Genomic DNA, 15,907 nt, shown 5'->3' on the forward strand with positions numbered 1-15,907 from the left:
TACACAGATGGCATGAAGACCAATGGAATAGTAAGAATAGTGTAACAAGCGAAACCAGCAAAATCCAATTTGGCCTTCTACTCTCCCTCTCCCCCTACTCCTCAGTCCTTACAATCAAAATAATAGACCTAAACGAAGCAGTTATGATTGCACTCTAAACCGCAGGCAAATATGCTATCTGCTCAGCTAGTGTGAATGCAAACGCGAAATTTCATAATTTTTCTGGTATATCGACAAATATTGGGAAATAAAATGAAAAAAAAATAAAAATTATTCAAAAGTGTGGGCGTGGCAGTTTTGGGCGGTTTTAGGGCGTTAGAGTGGGCGTGATGTTTGCAAATCGATACATGGTCGAAAACGATTCCTTCTGAATGTTACATACTTTTCAACGAATATAGCATACCCTCTATGAGTAACGGGTATAAATGCATATAAATAGGTGAGAATTTCAATTCTCCAACTATCGGGCAGTGGAAAATATGATAGTAGGGAACTGAGTGTTTTGAAGGTTATTTATTGATTATTGCTAACTACTAACATATCAATATATGGAATTGTCAAATTAAATAATAATATCCAAAAAATGCGAAACAGTTTAATGTCAATCAATAGGACAAGAGCGGGGGTAAAAATCTTTTAAAATAATCTTATATGAATGATTCTAACATTCTTGACGTTCATATGGACTAGCAGATCGACTCGTCTAGTCCTGATAATAATTCTTTATGGTGAAAACACTTACCTTTTACATATTTTCCTGACATACTTTACTGTAAACATTTTATTGAGTTGCTTAATTTTCATTAGTCCTATAATGGAAGACTATCAAGCCTGAAAATGGGTTGGAATGCAAAATAAAAACATAATTATATTGGTTGCATTTATTTTATAGATTTGCGACTTTGGATTGGCTCGTATTGCAGATCCCGAGCACGACCATACTGGCTTTCTCACAGAATACGTTGCTACCCGGTGGTATAGAGCACCTGAAATAATGCTTAACTCAAAAGGATACACAAAATCTATTGATATATGGTCCGTTGGCTGCATTTTAGCTGAAATGTTAAGTAATCGTCCAATATTCCCTGGAAAACATTATCTGGATCAACTTAACCATATTCTTGGAGTGTTGGGGTCGCCGTCCCGAGACGATTTAGAGTGTATTATTAATGAAAAGGCAAGTAAAACTATATTCTTAGTTTGAAAAAGCTAACAATTTTTTGGACTTTAGGCACGGAACTATTTGGAATCTTTACCATTTAAGCCAAATGTACCCTGGGCAAAACTTTTTCCAAATGCTGATGCGTTGGCTTTAGACCTCCTTGGAAAAATGTTAACATTTAATCCGCATAAACGGATTCCTGTCGAGGAAGCTCTTGCACATCCCTATTTAGAGCAATATTATGATCCTGGAGATGAGGTACTACATATAACATAGATATAAACAACAAAGGAGACAATTTTATAAAGTTTACAATAATTTCCTTTGTTGAAGTCTCCCAAACATTTATTGACATTTAATGATATAGATAAGAATCTATGCTATGTAAAAAAAAAAAAAAAAACAAAGACACTAGAATAACAAGATGCGTAACGGCCATACATTGGTTTAACACTATGCAGCCACTTTTTTGGTGAAGGCCAAATTTGCTCTCTTTCCGCTCGCTTACGCTGAGAGCGTAAGAAATCTTAAAATAGAATTTGCTTGCTTGTGTGAGTAAAAACAAGAGACGAGAACGCGTATATGTGTGCGTGTTGTGCTAGAAGACGATTTTCGGCCCGAAATCAATTCTGATCGAAGAAACGAACTTACATATTTGGAGTTGTGGCCAATTTCGTAGCAATATGATGATATAAAATAATAATTAAAAATTCACGCCCTGACTATTATAATTTTTAGGTTTTTTAAATTCGCTTGTTAAAATCTCCGCTTGAATCAGTTACCGTTTACATTTTATATTTACATTACATTTATTTATTTTTATTTTATTTATATTATGTTATGTTAATTAATTATGTGTAATATATGTAATAATCGCTACCCAGGGAATACCACGGGGAGGCCATTACAATTGTAATGGGGTCCTATATTTATTAGACCTTCGAGTTGATTTGAAATATTTTAATGTTTAACATTAAGACATTTCGATGTTCCCCAATTAAGTTATTTTTCTAACTATTGTTTTTTTTTTATATTTTGGGTCCATTTTTCAGTGGCCAATTATTTAAATATTGCTCGTTTTTTTATTTATGTGATAGAATGCTGAGCTAAGCTTGCTATTCTTGTCTATCAGCTATCATCACAGTCCACTTGCAATGCTTAAAAAGCAAAACTTGTATAAGTTTGTTTAACAGATCTGTTCTATGTGCATAACATTCATAATTTTCATAAAACCATAATGAGAAGGCACTACTTTCATTTGTGCACTTAATGCATTGCTCAACAATACATTTTTTTATACACATTTGATTTTTACTATTTTTAAAAATATGTTCGAAACCTTTAATGTGTATTTTGCAAGTATTAAAAAATAAATCAGATGATGCCTTTAATTTCCCGAAGTCTGAGGCACGAAGTCCGGACACAATCACTGCCTTATTAATTTTTCTCACGTCGCAAGCTGAATACTCTAATGACAAGTATTCTAATATAAAGTCATTTTCGAAATTTATTTTGTGATGTACATAGAATCGGCTATTACTGTTTCTAAGCTTTATTTAAATAATAATAACGTTAAGGCAATGCAAAACAAGAATTTTTCGCATGGTGGCAATTAATAAAAAATAATATAGATTTAAAGTCAACGAACTTGTAAGGTTTTTGTCAAATTTACAATGCATGAGCATACGGATGCACATATTCAGTTGTCTGCTATCACTGTATGCGTAGAAAAGAGCTGTTTGCTGTAGCGCTCTCCGCTCTTTCTCTCTCGAACAAAAACTCGAGAGAGCCTGGAGCCACCTCTAGAGCCACGGCAAAAAAATCGCGTGCCATAAAATCGTATGGCGTTACGCATCTTGTTATTCTAGTGTCTTTGGTAAAACCCTATTTTAACAACCCTTAAATTTAAAATATTTAAATATTTTTTTTTTTTGTCATTTTTATTATTTTTTTTTATTTATACTGAATATGTGGCTGCCAGCGCTTATTTGTTCAAGCTCTGAATCAAGGTAAAGCTGGAGAGTGTGGAATGGACGTATACCCATTTGTCTTCTGACGTCAAATCGAACGGTCGTGTTTTCTCTGCGCTTTGAATTTATTTTTGCTTTTGCCAAAACCAGCGGTTGTTTTCAATAAATTTTAGCTCGACCTGTCGCTGTCGCAAGTTAATTAAATTCGTAACTCTCTTGGTCGGTTATGGGAACTATGTCTTACAACAAGTCCTAAAAGTGCGTTTCTGTCCAGAGTGTCACTTCTTACTCAACCTGAAGATCCATATAATCCTAATTTCGAGGTGACAATCGACATATGTAGGTACCGTAATAAAATAGAAATCAGAGAAGTCAGCCAAGCGAAATCATTGTTTTCGCAAGGCAAATTTCTGAGACTAAATAATCTTATAGCTGGCTTTAATTGGCCCGATCTTTACTCCTGCAACATAATGGCGAATGCCATAAATATTTATTATACGGGAATTAAAACATTTTTAACTCCTGTGTTCTGATGTATTATACCTCAATCTCTTACAAACCTCCTTGGTTTAATAAAGAGTTGACACACCTAAGAAATGTAAAGTCCAGACTTTATAAAAAAAATTTAAAAATACCGGTTTTTAGTCTTTTCTTTCTAAACATTTAAGTGCAGGGTTAAATTTCACCGTGCCCAATCTTTAGTGTTACAAAAACTAATTATTAAAAACCAAGGTACTAAACCCTCAATAATAAGACCACTATTTATGTGTGTTTTACGTGTATAACTTGATGTATTTTTATATATTCTTTTCAACTCCACTCACCACGCCCTTTACATAGCAGAGATGAAAACGCAAGACAGACGGAAACAGATTCTGGCCGGAAGGCAATATAATAGAGTGACCATAACCGATATCTACAAAGGTCAATGGTTAAGGAAATAGGGATATTCCAACACTCCCCTTCAAAAATAGCATTTATAAATTATTATTCACTTATTCTTATGTCAGTCGGTGGTTTGCATTCTGGAAGTTGTAAAATGATCCAGCATTCCGCTGCAAAGATACGGGGAAAATCCGATCAGATCACTGCTTAAATTAATGTTAACAAAAACATTTAAATTAAAAATAGAGCATACAAAATATATTAACAAACTAATTAAATTTCATTTAGTATCAGCAAATCTGGTTCCAACATTTCGAAGTTCTATCAATTTTATAGCAGGCAGCGGCTTTGTGAAAAAATCAGCAAACTGATTCTCTGTGGAAATATACTCAAGACAGATGACATTAGTCGTAATTGGCTCCCCTGCTAAATGACTTTTTATATTATTATGTTATACCAATGCCTCCCTGGTTTTCTTTGTTAAAAATTGATACTTATACTTTAAAAGAGATTTTACCACAAGGCTTCTCTTATTGCCTTAAATAACGACATGTACTCATGTATATACAATCATGTACATGTACTTCAATTAATGAAGCTGCAACTGAGGTCTGCCTCTTTGTGTTCCAACATTTAATTACAATCAAACATTTTAAAAAAGTACCCTGTTCTACATTTTCTATCCATCTCGTTACCTCACAAATCATATCCAATTAATGTATTTTTAAATTAATGTATTTTTATACCCGTTACTTGTATAGTAAAATACTAGATTCGTTGGAAAGTATGTAACAGGCAGAAGGAAGCGTTTCCGACTATATAAAATATATATTCCTGATCAGGATCAATAACCGAGTCGATCTAGCCATGGCCGTCTGTAGATATGAAGAGTTCCTGAGATCTCAGGAACTATAAAAGCTACAAGGTTGGGATGCAGCATATAGATACAGACCCATGCTGCCACCCCACTGTAACGGAGACTAAGTCTACATCGCCGTGAAGACGGGCGTCTTAAATGAACGCTGCGCGAAATACTCGAACGGGTGATCTGGAGGGGGAGGCGTTTCCAGATCAACCGTGTGATCAGTGTTGTGTTGCGACAGTAGGGTGCGAAATTTAAAATTAAATTTAGAAATTAAACCGTTGAAATTTAATTTAATTTAATTTAATTTTGATACTGGTTACTGGGAGCGCATCAGTCGTTAAGCCTATTTCTTAAAAGGCACAAAGGTCGCGGACAGACCAAATATCATCCTCTCACCGTGCTGGTGCCTAAGCAAAGGCTGTAGGTAACTGTAGGCCATCCTTTAGTTGATGGGGGGCAGTCCCCCTGATCGCAACGACCCGTTCAGGAGGAGCTCCCGACTTTCGAGATCCCCCACCAGAGGAGTCGGTAACCCGACTCATGGTGTCGTAATCTCGGTTCCGGCGGTGGCGAGGGTGACTAGCGACTGCAGCGATGCTGTAGAGGTGGAGAACTTGGCTCCGACAGCATCTACGACCGCGACAAGTCAGAAGACGATGGACCACATCGCCGTGCCATCGCAAAATACGGGAGGGAAGTCCCCAGCTGGATCCCCTCATCGGTCTTCGGACCTGACCACGGCTCTCCAGAATGAGGACCTGAGGGGCATACTCACCAGGATGAATGGCAAGATCAACATCCTGCTATCCGCATTCGAGGCCCAACGGCACGTGACACAAGAGACAAAGGGCAGAGCTTCTGAATTTTCAGCCCTTAACAACAGGGCGATAGAGTTGAGCATCGGTCGCCAAGAATGCTAGCACGGGTGCAGAGTGGACCAAGGTGAGGCCTATGCGCCTGCGTAAAAAACCTGGGGCACTGATCGTAAAAAAGACAGGTGAGGCTTCGTACGCTTCGGAAGCTAAGATCGGACCCGAGCCTTAGCGAACTGGGCAGTCATGTACGTAAAATCCGGAGAACGCAGAAAGGTGAGCTGTTGCTTGAGGTAGAGGGAAAAGCATCGGAAAGCGTTTCCAAGTTTAATAGCGATCTGAAAGCGTCGCTCAATGACTTGGTCTCTGTGCGCACGGGAGCGCAAAGAATAGCACTATCGTGCAGCGGACTGGACGAGGCTACGACAGCAAAGGAGCTCCACAGCTGCATGGTCGCCCAATTCCAGGGCCTGCAGATAAATCATGAAGATATAAGGGGCCTTCGCAGAATGCGGGATGGACGCAGATAGCCTCAGTGCTGTTGAACGCGAACGATGCGATAGCAGTCCTTAAACAGGGCACTTCAATCGTTGGATGGTCAAGGTGTCGCATTCCCCAGGACGTCCGACCCACGATATGCTACAGGTGTCTGGGCTACGGTCATCGATCAGCAACCTGCAAAAACACTGACAGGGTAGACTGCTGTATTAGATGCGGTGAGCGTGGGCAAAGGTGTGCGTTGCAGCACCAAAATGCCTGATCTGCACCAGCGAGGTGGTCAGAAACCACCCGACGGGTAGCTTTGCGTGCCCGACCTACAGAGCGAGCCTAAAAGAAGCCAAGAGCCACCCATATAAGCGTAGTACAGCTCAGTGTCAATCATTGCACAGCAGCTCAGAGCCTGCTGTCCCATACTGCGGTGGAGCGCAATGTAGACATCATGCTCCTAAGCGAACCCTACGTCACTGGCAGTGGACAAACAGACGAGACAGGTAAAGCAGCTATCAAGTGTTGCAGCTCTCTCCACGTCCAGGAACTTGCTGCGAAGATAAAACACGTGCACGTGTACAGCTGCTATGCTCCGCCGAGCGACACCCCTGATCAGTTCGAGGAGTTTCTGCAGGCGCTCGTGGACCATGCGAGAGGGCGAAGCCCGAAGGTCATTGCCGGCGATTTTAATGCCTGGGCAGTGGAATGGGGCAGCAGGACATCCAACGCCAGAGGCCGAGCTGTGATTGACGCCATGGGAATGCTGGACCTTATACTGCTGAACGACGGACGGAAGCCGACGTTCAACAACGATAGGGGTACGTCCTTTATTGACGTTACCTTTGTCAGCAGAGGGCTAGTGAAAAACAACAACTGGATAGTCCATGACGTCATGACGCTGAGCGACCACGCCCTGATTTCCTTCAGTCTCTCCCCGGAGGGCATGCCCAGGAGACGGCAGAGCAGAACAGCCGGGAAAGCATGGGACACCAGGAAGATGGATGAGGCCATGCTGGCCTATCAGATAAATTCCCTGGAAATCCCAAATGGGGACGCAGAGAGTATGGCGGCAGGCCTCATGAATATGCTGGGAAGAATTTGCGACGCAACCATGTCAAAGAAAAATAAGGTACAGCGCTCATGAATATGCTGGGAAGAAATTGCGACGCAACCATGCCAAAGAAAAATAAAGTACAGCGCAAACCACTTTTACTGGTGGAGTGCCTCCCTAAGCCAACTACGGTCTGATTGCCTCAGGGCTAGGAGAACGGCGCAACGAGCCAAAAGCAGTACAAACAACGCGGAGCCCATGGAGGCTTTCAGAAGGAAACGCATAGAGTTCAAGCACGGCATTGCGGCTGCCAAAGCGCGGTCGTTTAAGGAGCTGCAGGATGGCGTAGACAGCGATATCTGGGGCCTCGCCTACAAGCTTGTTACCAATAAGCTAAGGAGGAGAGCGGCAATCCCATCCGACCCGGGGGTCCTGGCTAACATTGTAGGGGAGCTATTTCCAAAGCAGACCACACTATGGAGGCCAACAGAGGCAGCCCCTGCCCCAGATTTCCCGTGCGTCACAGAACTTGAAGTCGTCGAGGAGCCGAGCGCATCAAACCCAACAAAGCCCCTGGACTAGATGGTATTCCTGGAGCTGTTATTAAAGCAGTGGCGCTGGGTAGACCTGACATCTTGAGGGCCACATTCCAGCAATGCCATCTAGACGGAATCTTCCCAACAAGGTGGAAAAGCCAGAAGCTAGTCCAGTTGCCGAAAGGCAAGGGACCAGCACATGCTGCAAACAGCTACCGCCCTCTATGCCTACTGGATATAGTTGGAAAACTGTTCGAAAGTATCTTGTATACACGAATAGAAGCAATCACCGAGAGCATCTACGGCCTAGGAAGCCATCAATATGGCTTCCGGAAAGGAAAGAACACACTGGACGCTCTTTCGGCCGTTAGTAACATCGCCAAGACCGCTCTTTCTGGTGATAGATGGTTAGGGGGTAGGAAGAAATACTGCGCAATAGTGACTCTGGACGTAAAGAACGCTTTCAAGACCACCAGATGGCCCGTAATCCTCGCAGCCATTAACCGCATGGGGATCCCGGAGTACCTGAGGATAGTCGTTGGCAGCTACTTTAGGGACCGGGTGTGCAGCTAAAGATGCTGTAAGGACCCCGTTCAGTCCTAGTGGCTTGTTCGCGGATATGCTGGCGAACAGCTAGGCATGAGAGCTGGGACACAGTCTAATCATTAATACGATAAAATATGAAATATTTATTTCTCAATGTAATGCCTTTTTTTTGGAAAATTTATATTTAATTTCCGTTGTATATGCTTTAATTATTTAGTGTAATTGTTAAGTCATATGACTTTTATTATTTAAAATGCGCATTATATTCAGTTGTTTTTCAGTTTCATATTTTTTTATTGGTCTATCGAATTTGGTTGGCTTTTTAATAAAGCGCACACTTTTGCGTGTGAAGAAAAAGGTCTAATAAATATAGGACCCCATTACAATTTTAATGGCCTCCCCGTGGTGTTCCCTGGGTACCGATTATTACATATATTAAATATAATGAATTATTAACATAAATATAAATATGTAAACGGTAGCTAATTCGAGCGGCGATTTTAACAACCGAATTTAAAAAACTTGAAAGTTATAATAGTCAGGGAGTGAATTTTGAATTATTCATCATATTGCTACGAAATTTTTTTTTCCAAAATTTTTTTTTTTTTTGTAAATTTTATTAATTGGAATTAAGCCAGTTTAATTTCGCCGCATATAACTTCCCGCATGGGTCCTCAATACATCGCCTATCTTTGGAATATTAAGATCTCTATCTATATCTGTAGTTCTCATGTACCAGGGGGAGTTACATAGTGATCTAACTACTTTACTTTGAGCAAATCTTATTTTATTCAGATTAGTTCTGGCCGTAATTCCGTATATTTGCAACGCATACTTCCAAATTGGGGTCAGGATGGATTTATACAGGCGAACTTTATTTGCCAATGAGTGTTTGTTTCTCGGCGATAAGAGCCACGACATTTTTGCAGCCTTTGAAAGTACTGCTTTCTTGATCATAGTCGCATGTCTTTGAAACGTTAGTCCTCTGTCCAAAATCACCCCGAGGTATTTGTAAAAGGTCTCGTGTCGAAGTGTGGAGCCGAGCATGGAAATTCCATAGCAGTTCAAAGGCCTTTTTGTGAATGTGACGCAAGCACATTTGCTGCAATTAATGCCGATATTCCATTCCGTTGGTTATTCATGAGTTTCCACAGCGAGTAGTTAGTCGATGCATCAGGACTTGCATTTTCCAGCATTCGGTCAAAGTGGTCTTGTTTGTTTTTCACCAGAACTTTGTTAAGATGATTTGACAATCTTTTGTAAATGTTGTGGGCGCGTGCGTCTCCTGTTCTGGAAAATTCTCGTCTAGCTCTTCGTTTGAGATGTATGAGGACTGAAGCGTTTTGTGGAAGTAGAGTGCGTCTACTCTGGGTAGGAGAAATTCTCCTTCCTGGTGTAGCAAGTGTCGCAGCCACGCAGTTCAAAGCTGTTGGCGTCAGTCTAGTGTTAGATGAGTAAAAGGTAGGTTCACCTGTAGCTGGAACTTCGCTAGAACTAGTTATGATGGCCTCTTGCAGTCGTTTTCCTCGACTGCATGCCCTTAGGTTGCCCCACCATTGGTGCTTAGTATTGTAATCCCCTCCTGCTATACACTTGGGGCCCAATGTGATCAGTAGCTGATCAAAGTCGTTTTTAGTCCAACGCTTATTTGGAGGAAGAAACAATATATATATATTATATATTATATATTATATATTATATATTATATATTATATATTATATATTATATATTATATATTATATATTATATATTATATATTATATATTATATATTATATATTATATATTATATATTATATATTATATATTATATATTATATATTATATATTATATTATATATTATATATTATATATTATATATTATATATTATATATTATATATTATATATTATATATTATATATTATATATTATATATTATATATTATATATTATATATTATATATTATTATATTATTATATTATTATATTATTATATTATTATATTATTATATTATTATATTATTATATTATTATTTATTATATTATTATATTATTATATTATTATATTATTATATTATTATATTATTTTTTTTTTTTTTTTTTATTATTATATTATTATATTATTATATTATTATATTATTATATTATTATATTATTATATTATTATATTATTATATTATTATATTATTATATTATTATATTATTATATTATTATATTATTATATTATTATATTATTATATTATTATATTATTATATTATTATATTATTATATTATTATATTATTATATTATTATATTATTATATTATTATATTATTATATTATTATATTATTATATTATTATATTATTATATTATTATATTATTATATTATTATATTATTATATTATTATATTATTATATTATTATATTATTATATTATTATATTATTATATTATTATATTATTATATTATTATATTATTATATTATTATATTATTATATTATTATATTATTATATTATTATATATTATATTATTATATTATTATATTATTATATTATTATATTATTATATTATTATATTATTATATTATTATATTATTATATTATTATATTATTATATTATTATATTATTATATTATTATATTATTATATTATTATATTATTATATTATTATATTTATTATATTATTATATTATTATATTATTATATTATTATTTATTATATTATTATATTATTATATTATTATATTATTATATTATTATATTATTATAGTATTATATTATTATATTGTTATATTGTTATATTATTATATTGTTATATTGTTATATTGTTATATTGTTATATTGTTATATTGTTATATTATTATATTATTATATTATATTATACTTTGACTAAATTATTAATGAATTAATTAATGAATTCAATTAATCAGTTGTAAAAAACTTGTCCGAATTTTTAAATGTAGTAACTGAGATCTTAAATGCTACACAGTAACATTTACATTTCATTGCACACGTATTAATCGTCGGTAAAAGGTAACTTATAATCAAAAAAAAAACTCCGAAAGCGTTCTCCGTTATGCATAGCTGATTTCTCAATTGACCAATACTTAAAACATTCATTTTGTGGATGTGCTCTGTTTAAATGTTTTTATAAATTATAACTATATTTTTCTTACAGCCTGTCGCTGAAGTGCCATTTCGAATTAATATGGAAAATGATGACATTTCTCGAGATGCCCTGAAGTCGTTGATTTTCGAAGAAACTTTAAAATTTAAGGAACGACAACCAGACAATGTGCTATAAGCTTTAAGAATTTGAGTATATAGTAAAACAATTGCTCTACTTCTCCATTAGTATAACTTTTTTTCGTAATTTCTCTATGTTTATTTAGATTCAGATTAGAGTTTTAACACAAAATCATGCTGAATTGAGACAAACTCCGATTCTTACAAATATCACATTACAGTGAATATGAAAAAAGCCCTAATTATTTACTAAAGATAGGAACTAAAACTATGTGTGATGTTCGTAATATGCATAACATTTTTTTATTTATTTTAGAAGTACCTAATAATTAGGCTACCTGATGTAAGAAACGTGTATTATATTGAGATATTAATCTCGAAATATTAAAGATCTATAAAAGAAAGTAAAGAAGTTTACCAAAATAAATCAAACTATGTACATTTGTTTATGTTTTATTTGTTTAAGTTGCAAAAACACGTATTTTTTGATTTGTTTATTCATAATCAATATAACATCTTTAAGAAACATACATAATTAAGATGTACACATCGCGTCACTATTTCCAAATTCAATTGATGATAACAAATTGTGAACAGAATTATGCATGACCAACAGGCATAATTATATAAAAAAATACAGTTATATCATAATTTAATGTGATTTATCAAGACTAGCAGGGTAAACCTTCCTTGGATGTTTAATTGATTAAGCTAATCAACATTTACAAATATGCCATAACACGAAAGGTATCCCAATTTAAAAATGTCTTGCTATTAAAGGTTACTTTACTTACTGCAAGACATAAATTTGAGAGCTAACGAATTTTTAAAATACGTATAATTTTAGTTTTTTGTGTGGGGTATGTGGGACTTTTCTAAATTTGAAAAATGTACATCTCTTTTCTCAATAAAAAAAAAAAACTTATACAACGAAGGATAGATTTTCCGGGTAGATTTTTCCTTGTTTCGGAAATTGGAAAACTTCATATTAATTAATAGTTGCACACTAAAAATAAATAAATAAATATAATTAATATTATCAACTAACGAAACTTATTAGCAAATATTAAACAAAAATTTAATATTCCCCATTTAAAATTAGCTGTACTTTTGGTTAATAAAATCGTACGCAACCAAACTTGTGCATTTACAATTATAATAATTTTGCAATAATAAAGGTAATTAAATGCAATTCGCTTTGGTAATCATTGAAGTATACATGTTTATAAATTCGATGGAATATTTTTATACCCGTTACTCGTAGACTAAAAAGCCATACTAGATTTGTTGAAATGCATATACATAACAGGCAGAAGAACGCTTTTCACCATATAAAATATACATTATTGATCAGGATCAATAGCCGTAGAGTCGAAAAATAGATCTTCACTTAATTGCAACTAGTCGTGCCAATGGTCAAGGAGGAGCGTGTTATGAGTACACTCAAATCATTGTTAACTGTAGCTGAAACAGGCCAGGGGTCTTAGCCGTCCGCTTTGGGTGAGGTTCAATTGGCTCTTAATTGCATGCCCAACAGGGTGACTAAAGTTAGCCCATTAAAGTTACTCAAGAAGCGAGACCATTTGATCTTGAACCTATTGAGGAAAAAGTTAATGCTGTTGATGCCCGTCCCAGTAGTAAGAGCAATGGCAAAACTTAACATGGAAAATAATGCCAATTACGATAAAATTACATTTGACAGAAAAACTACGTACTACTTAAGAATGAAGAGCGTCATCAAACTAAATTAGATGTCAAATTTAAAGGTCCATTCTTGGTAGTTGAAACATTAAAGTGTGAGCGGCATAAACTTAATGCTTTGAATAATAATCGCACATATAAATATTCCCATGAATTTTTCGAAAAATTCCTGAGTTAGGGATTGCCAGAGAGTTTGAAGATGATCAAGGTGATCATAAAGATGGCCCAGGTCGAGCCAGTGAGGGCTGTGACTTAGAATAAGAAAATGTAAACTTCTAGATCATTTTTGGATAGTCCAGCTCTCTGCACATATGGGTGCCCAAGTTATGTGGTTCGCTATTTGTCGTAGATGAGTTGGGATCTCGAGAGTGATCAGAACTATTAAGCTACTTGGCCGGTTTAATGATAACTGTGTGCCATGTGAGTTGGCCGGTTTAATGATAACTGTGTGCCATTTGAGTTGGCCGGTTTAATGATAACTATATGTCTGTGTTGGCCGGTTATGTTGCTATGTGAGCTAGAAAAACAAAATATTGACTAGTAATAATTAATTTTTTTTTAACTTTATTTATTGCATCTTCTCAGAAATTATGAGACTAACAATAAGTTTACAAATCTTAATTATGTACTGTTTTTAACAGTCTTTTGAACTGTATTCTTGAAGAACGGACCTAATAATCAGTGTTGAGTCGGAAGGCCGTTGCATCGAAGACGGGATCGGTCGCAAACCCGCGTTAAACTTCTCGCAAGATGGTTAGGATGTGAAGTTAATTTGCTCATGTAATTTTGTTTTTGTTGAGTTATTTCCTCTCTGACAGATATGATGTTAAGGTCTCTTTGGATATTTTCGTTTCGGATATACCATGGTGCCCCAGTGCTTGTTCTCAGTATCTTGGACTGAGCCCTTTGCATGATATCAATGTTGCTACTGATGGCACTTTCCTATAGTTGGGAGCCAAATTGGTTTTAATACGGAATTGTAGAGTAAGACCCTGTGGTCAAGACAGAGGGTTGACCGTGAGTTGATAAGCCAATGGAGACTACTAGCCTTAAGCTTCAGATGTGTTCTTTTGGCTTCGATGTGCCTACGCCAGGTGAGCCTTCGGTCGAGGTGTACTCCAAGATTAGCAACTTCGTTTGCTTTCGGGAGTACAGTGTCAATGTGATCGAAGGACAGTCTTGTCGGTTGAGTGAGAATGTTACTTTCTTACATTTTTGTTCGTTTATTTTGATTCGCCAATCAGATATCCACTTCTCCACAGCCACTAAGTGACGAGAGAGTTGAGTTGTTGCTTGTAGAGGACATTTGGATCGACTTGAAATTGCTGTGTCGTCAGAAAATTTAGAAGTCGTTAGCAGTCTGCTTGTGGGTATATCTGCTGTATAAAAGACGTATAGCGTAGGTCCTAGTACGCTGCCTTGGGGAACTCCAGCGTTTATAGCGTGGTCATTGGACATATCAGAGTTACATCTCACAGCAAAGGCTCTGTTGTAGAGATACGACTCCAAGAGTTTGAGGGTGTTTTGGGAAGCATTGCTTTGATTTCAAACATTAAACCATCTAGCCAGACCTTGTCAAAAGCCTGGGAGACATCCAGAAATATTCCTGTGCAATATTCGTGTTTTTCGAAAGCAGTTCGATTGATTTGTTTAATGGTTCCATGTTTCTCTCGAAAGCCGAACTGATGCGCTGGAATAAGGTTTCGTGTCATCAGGTAGGGGGTGATCCGGGTCATCAGACATTTTTCGAAGAGTTTCGAAAGACAAGTCAATAGGCTTATAGGCCTGTATGAAAGAAACTGAAAGGTCCTTTCCTGCCTTTGGTTTCATTACTATGATCGACTTTTTCCATCTCTCTGGAAAGTACCCAAGGTTAGTGATAGCGTTAAAGAGCAGGGAGATAGTGCATATAGCACAGTATGGAAGTTCAATAATCATCTTTGGAGTTATTAAATCACTTCCTAGGGACTTTTTCGGATTTAGTTGATCCTTCATAATTTTTGCTATTTCGTTGGCTCGAAATTCGATTGGCTCATGTGGTGTTTAGTTGCGTACAAACGAACGAACTTGTAGCAGGCTTGAACACATGTTGAAGGTGCCTTGCGTATGTGGTAGCTCTCTCTTTATCGCTTCGGGCACATCCACCTGCGATGGTTCTAAAAGGTGAAATAGTTTCTGCCGGGGTAGTTAAACTGGGATGGGCTTTCCATTGTGAGTTTTTACTGCTGGATGTTTATAGTTGTACTATATAGCGACGTTGGGCCATTGTTTTTGGTGATTGCAAAATCGAAATCAGGAATTTTTAAGCGTTTCCATAGAGACGAACGAAAAATACGCGTTGTTTCGAATTTATGTTGACGTTGTTTACGTATTTCGTTATGTGTGTACATATTTTAATAAATACAATTCGTATAAATTAAAAATTTATTGATTTTAGATGACAGTTTAGATAAATTTTAACCAACTAATCATCGCACAAGCGTCGCTCAGCTCCTCCGTCTCCCTCACTCCAACGAGTGCCCGAGTTATCGGTGACGGCACAAGCTTGCCTTCACCTCCCCCGAAACCCCCACGGGCAGCGGCCTACTTATGAAACACTCAACCCGGACACATACCGCAGCGAAGTCATCTACCCACACTGGATCAGCGGAGTCAGGATTCCAAGAACCAAACCGTAGCA

At 36.5% G+C, this 15,907-nt stretch overlaps 1 protein-coding gene across 3 annotated transcripts in view; it reads left to right on the forward strand.

Moving 5' to 3' along the window:
- Window positions 1–11,967, forward strand: part of LOC117135601 (mitogen-activated protein kinase ERK-A) — a 36,869-nt gene extending 24,902 nt beyond the window's left edge. For 2 of the 3 annotated variants that reach the window (XM_033295948.1, XM_033295949.1), the window contains exons 6-8: window positions 893–1,177; window positions 1,232–1,420; window positions 11,459–11,967. In XM_033295948.1, coding sequence (XP_033151839.1) covers window positions 893–1,177; window positions 1,232–1,420; window positions 11,459–11,584 — 600 coding nt within the window. In that variant the 3' untranslated portion in view covers window positions 11,585–11,967. Of the gene's footprint in view, window positions 1–892; window positions 1,178–1,231; window positions 1,421–3,143; window positions 3,251–11,458 lie in introns of those variants that run through there. The other variant, XM_033295950.1, reaches the window with a different exon arrangement.
- The last annotated feature ends 3,940 nt before the right edge of the window (window positions 11,968–15,907 follow it).

This window comes from Drosophila mauritiana, chromosome 2R (assembly GCF_004382145.1).
Source record: "Drosophila mauritiana strain mau12 chromosome 2R, ASM438214v1, whole genome shotgun sequence".
Classification (NCBI taxonomy): Eukaryota; Metazoa; Arthropoda; class Insecta; order Diptera; family Drosophilidae; genus Drosophila; species Drosophila mauritiana.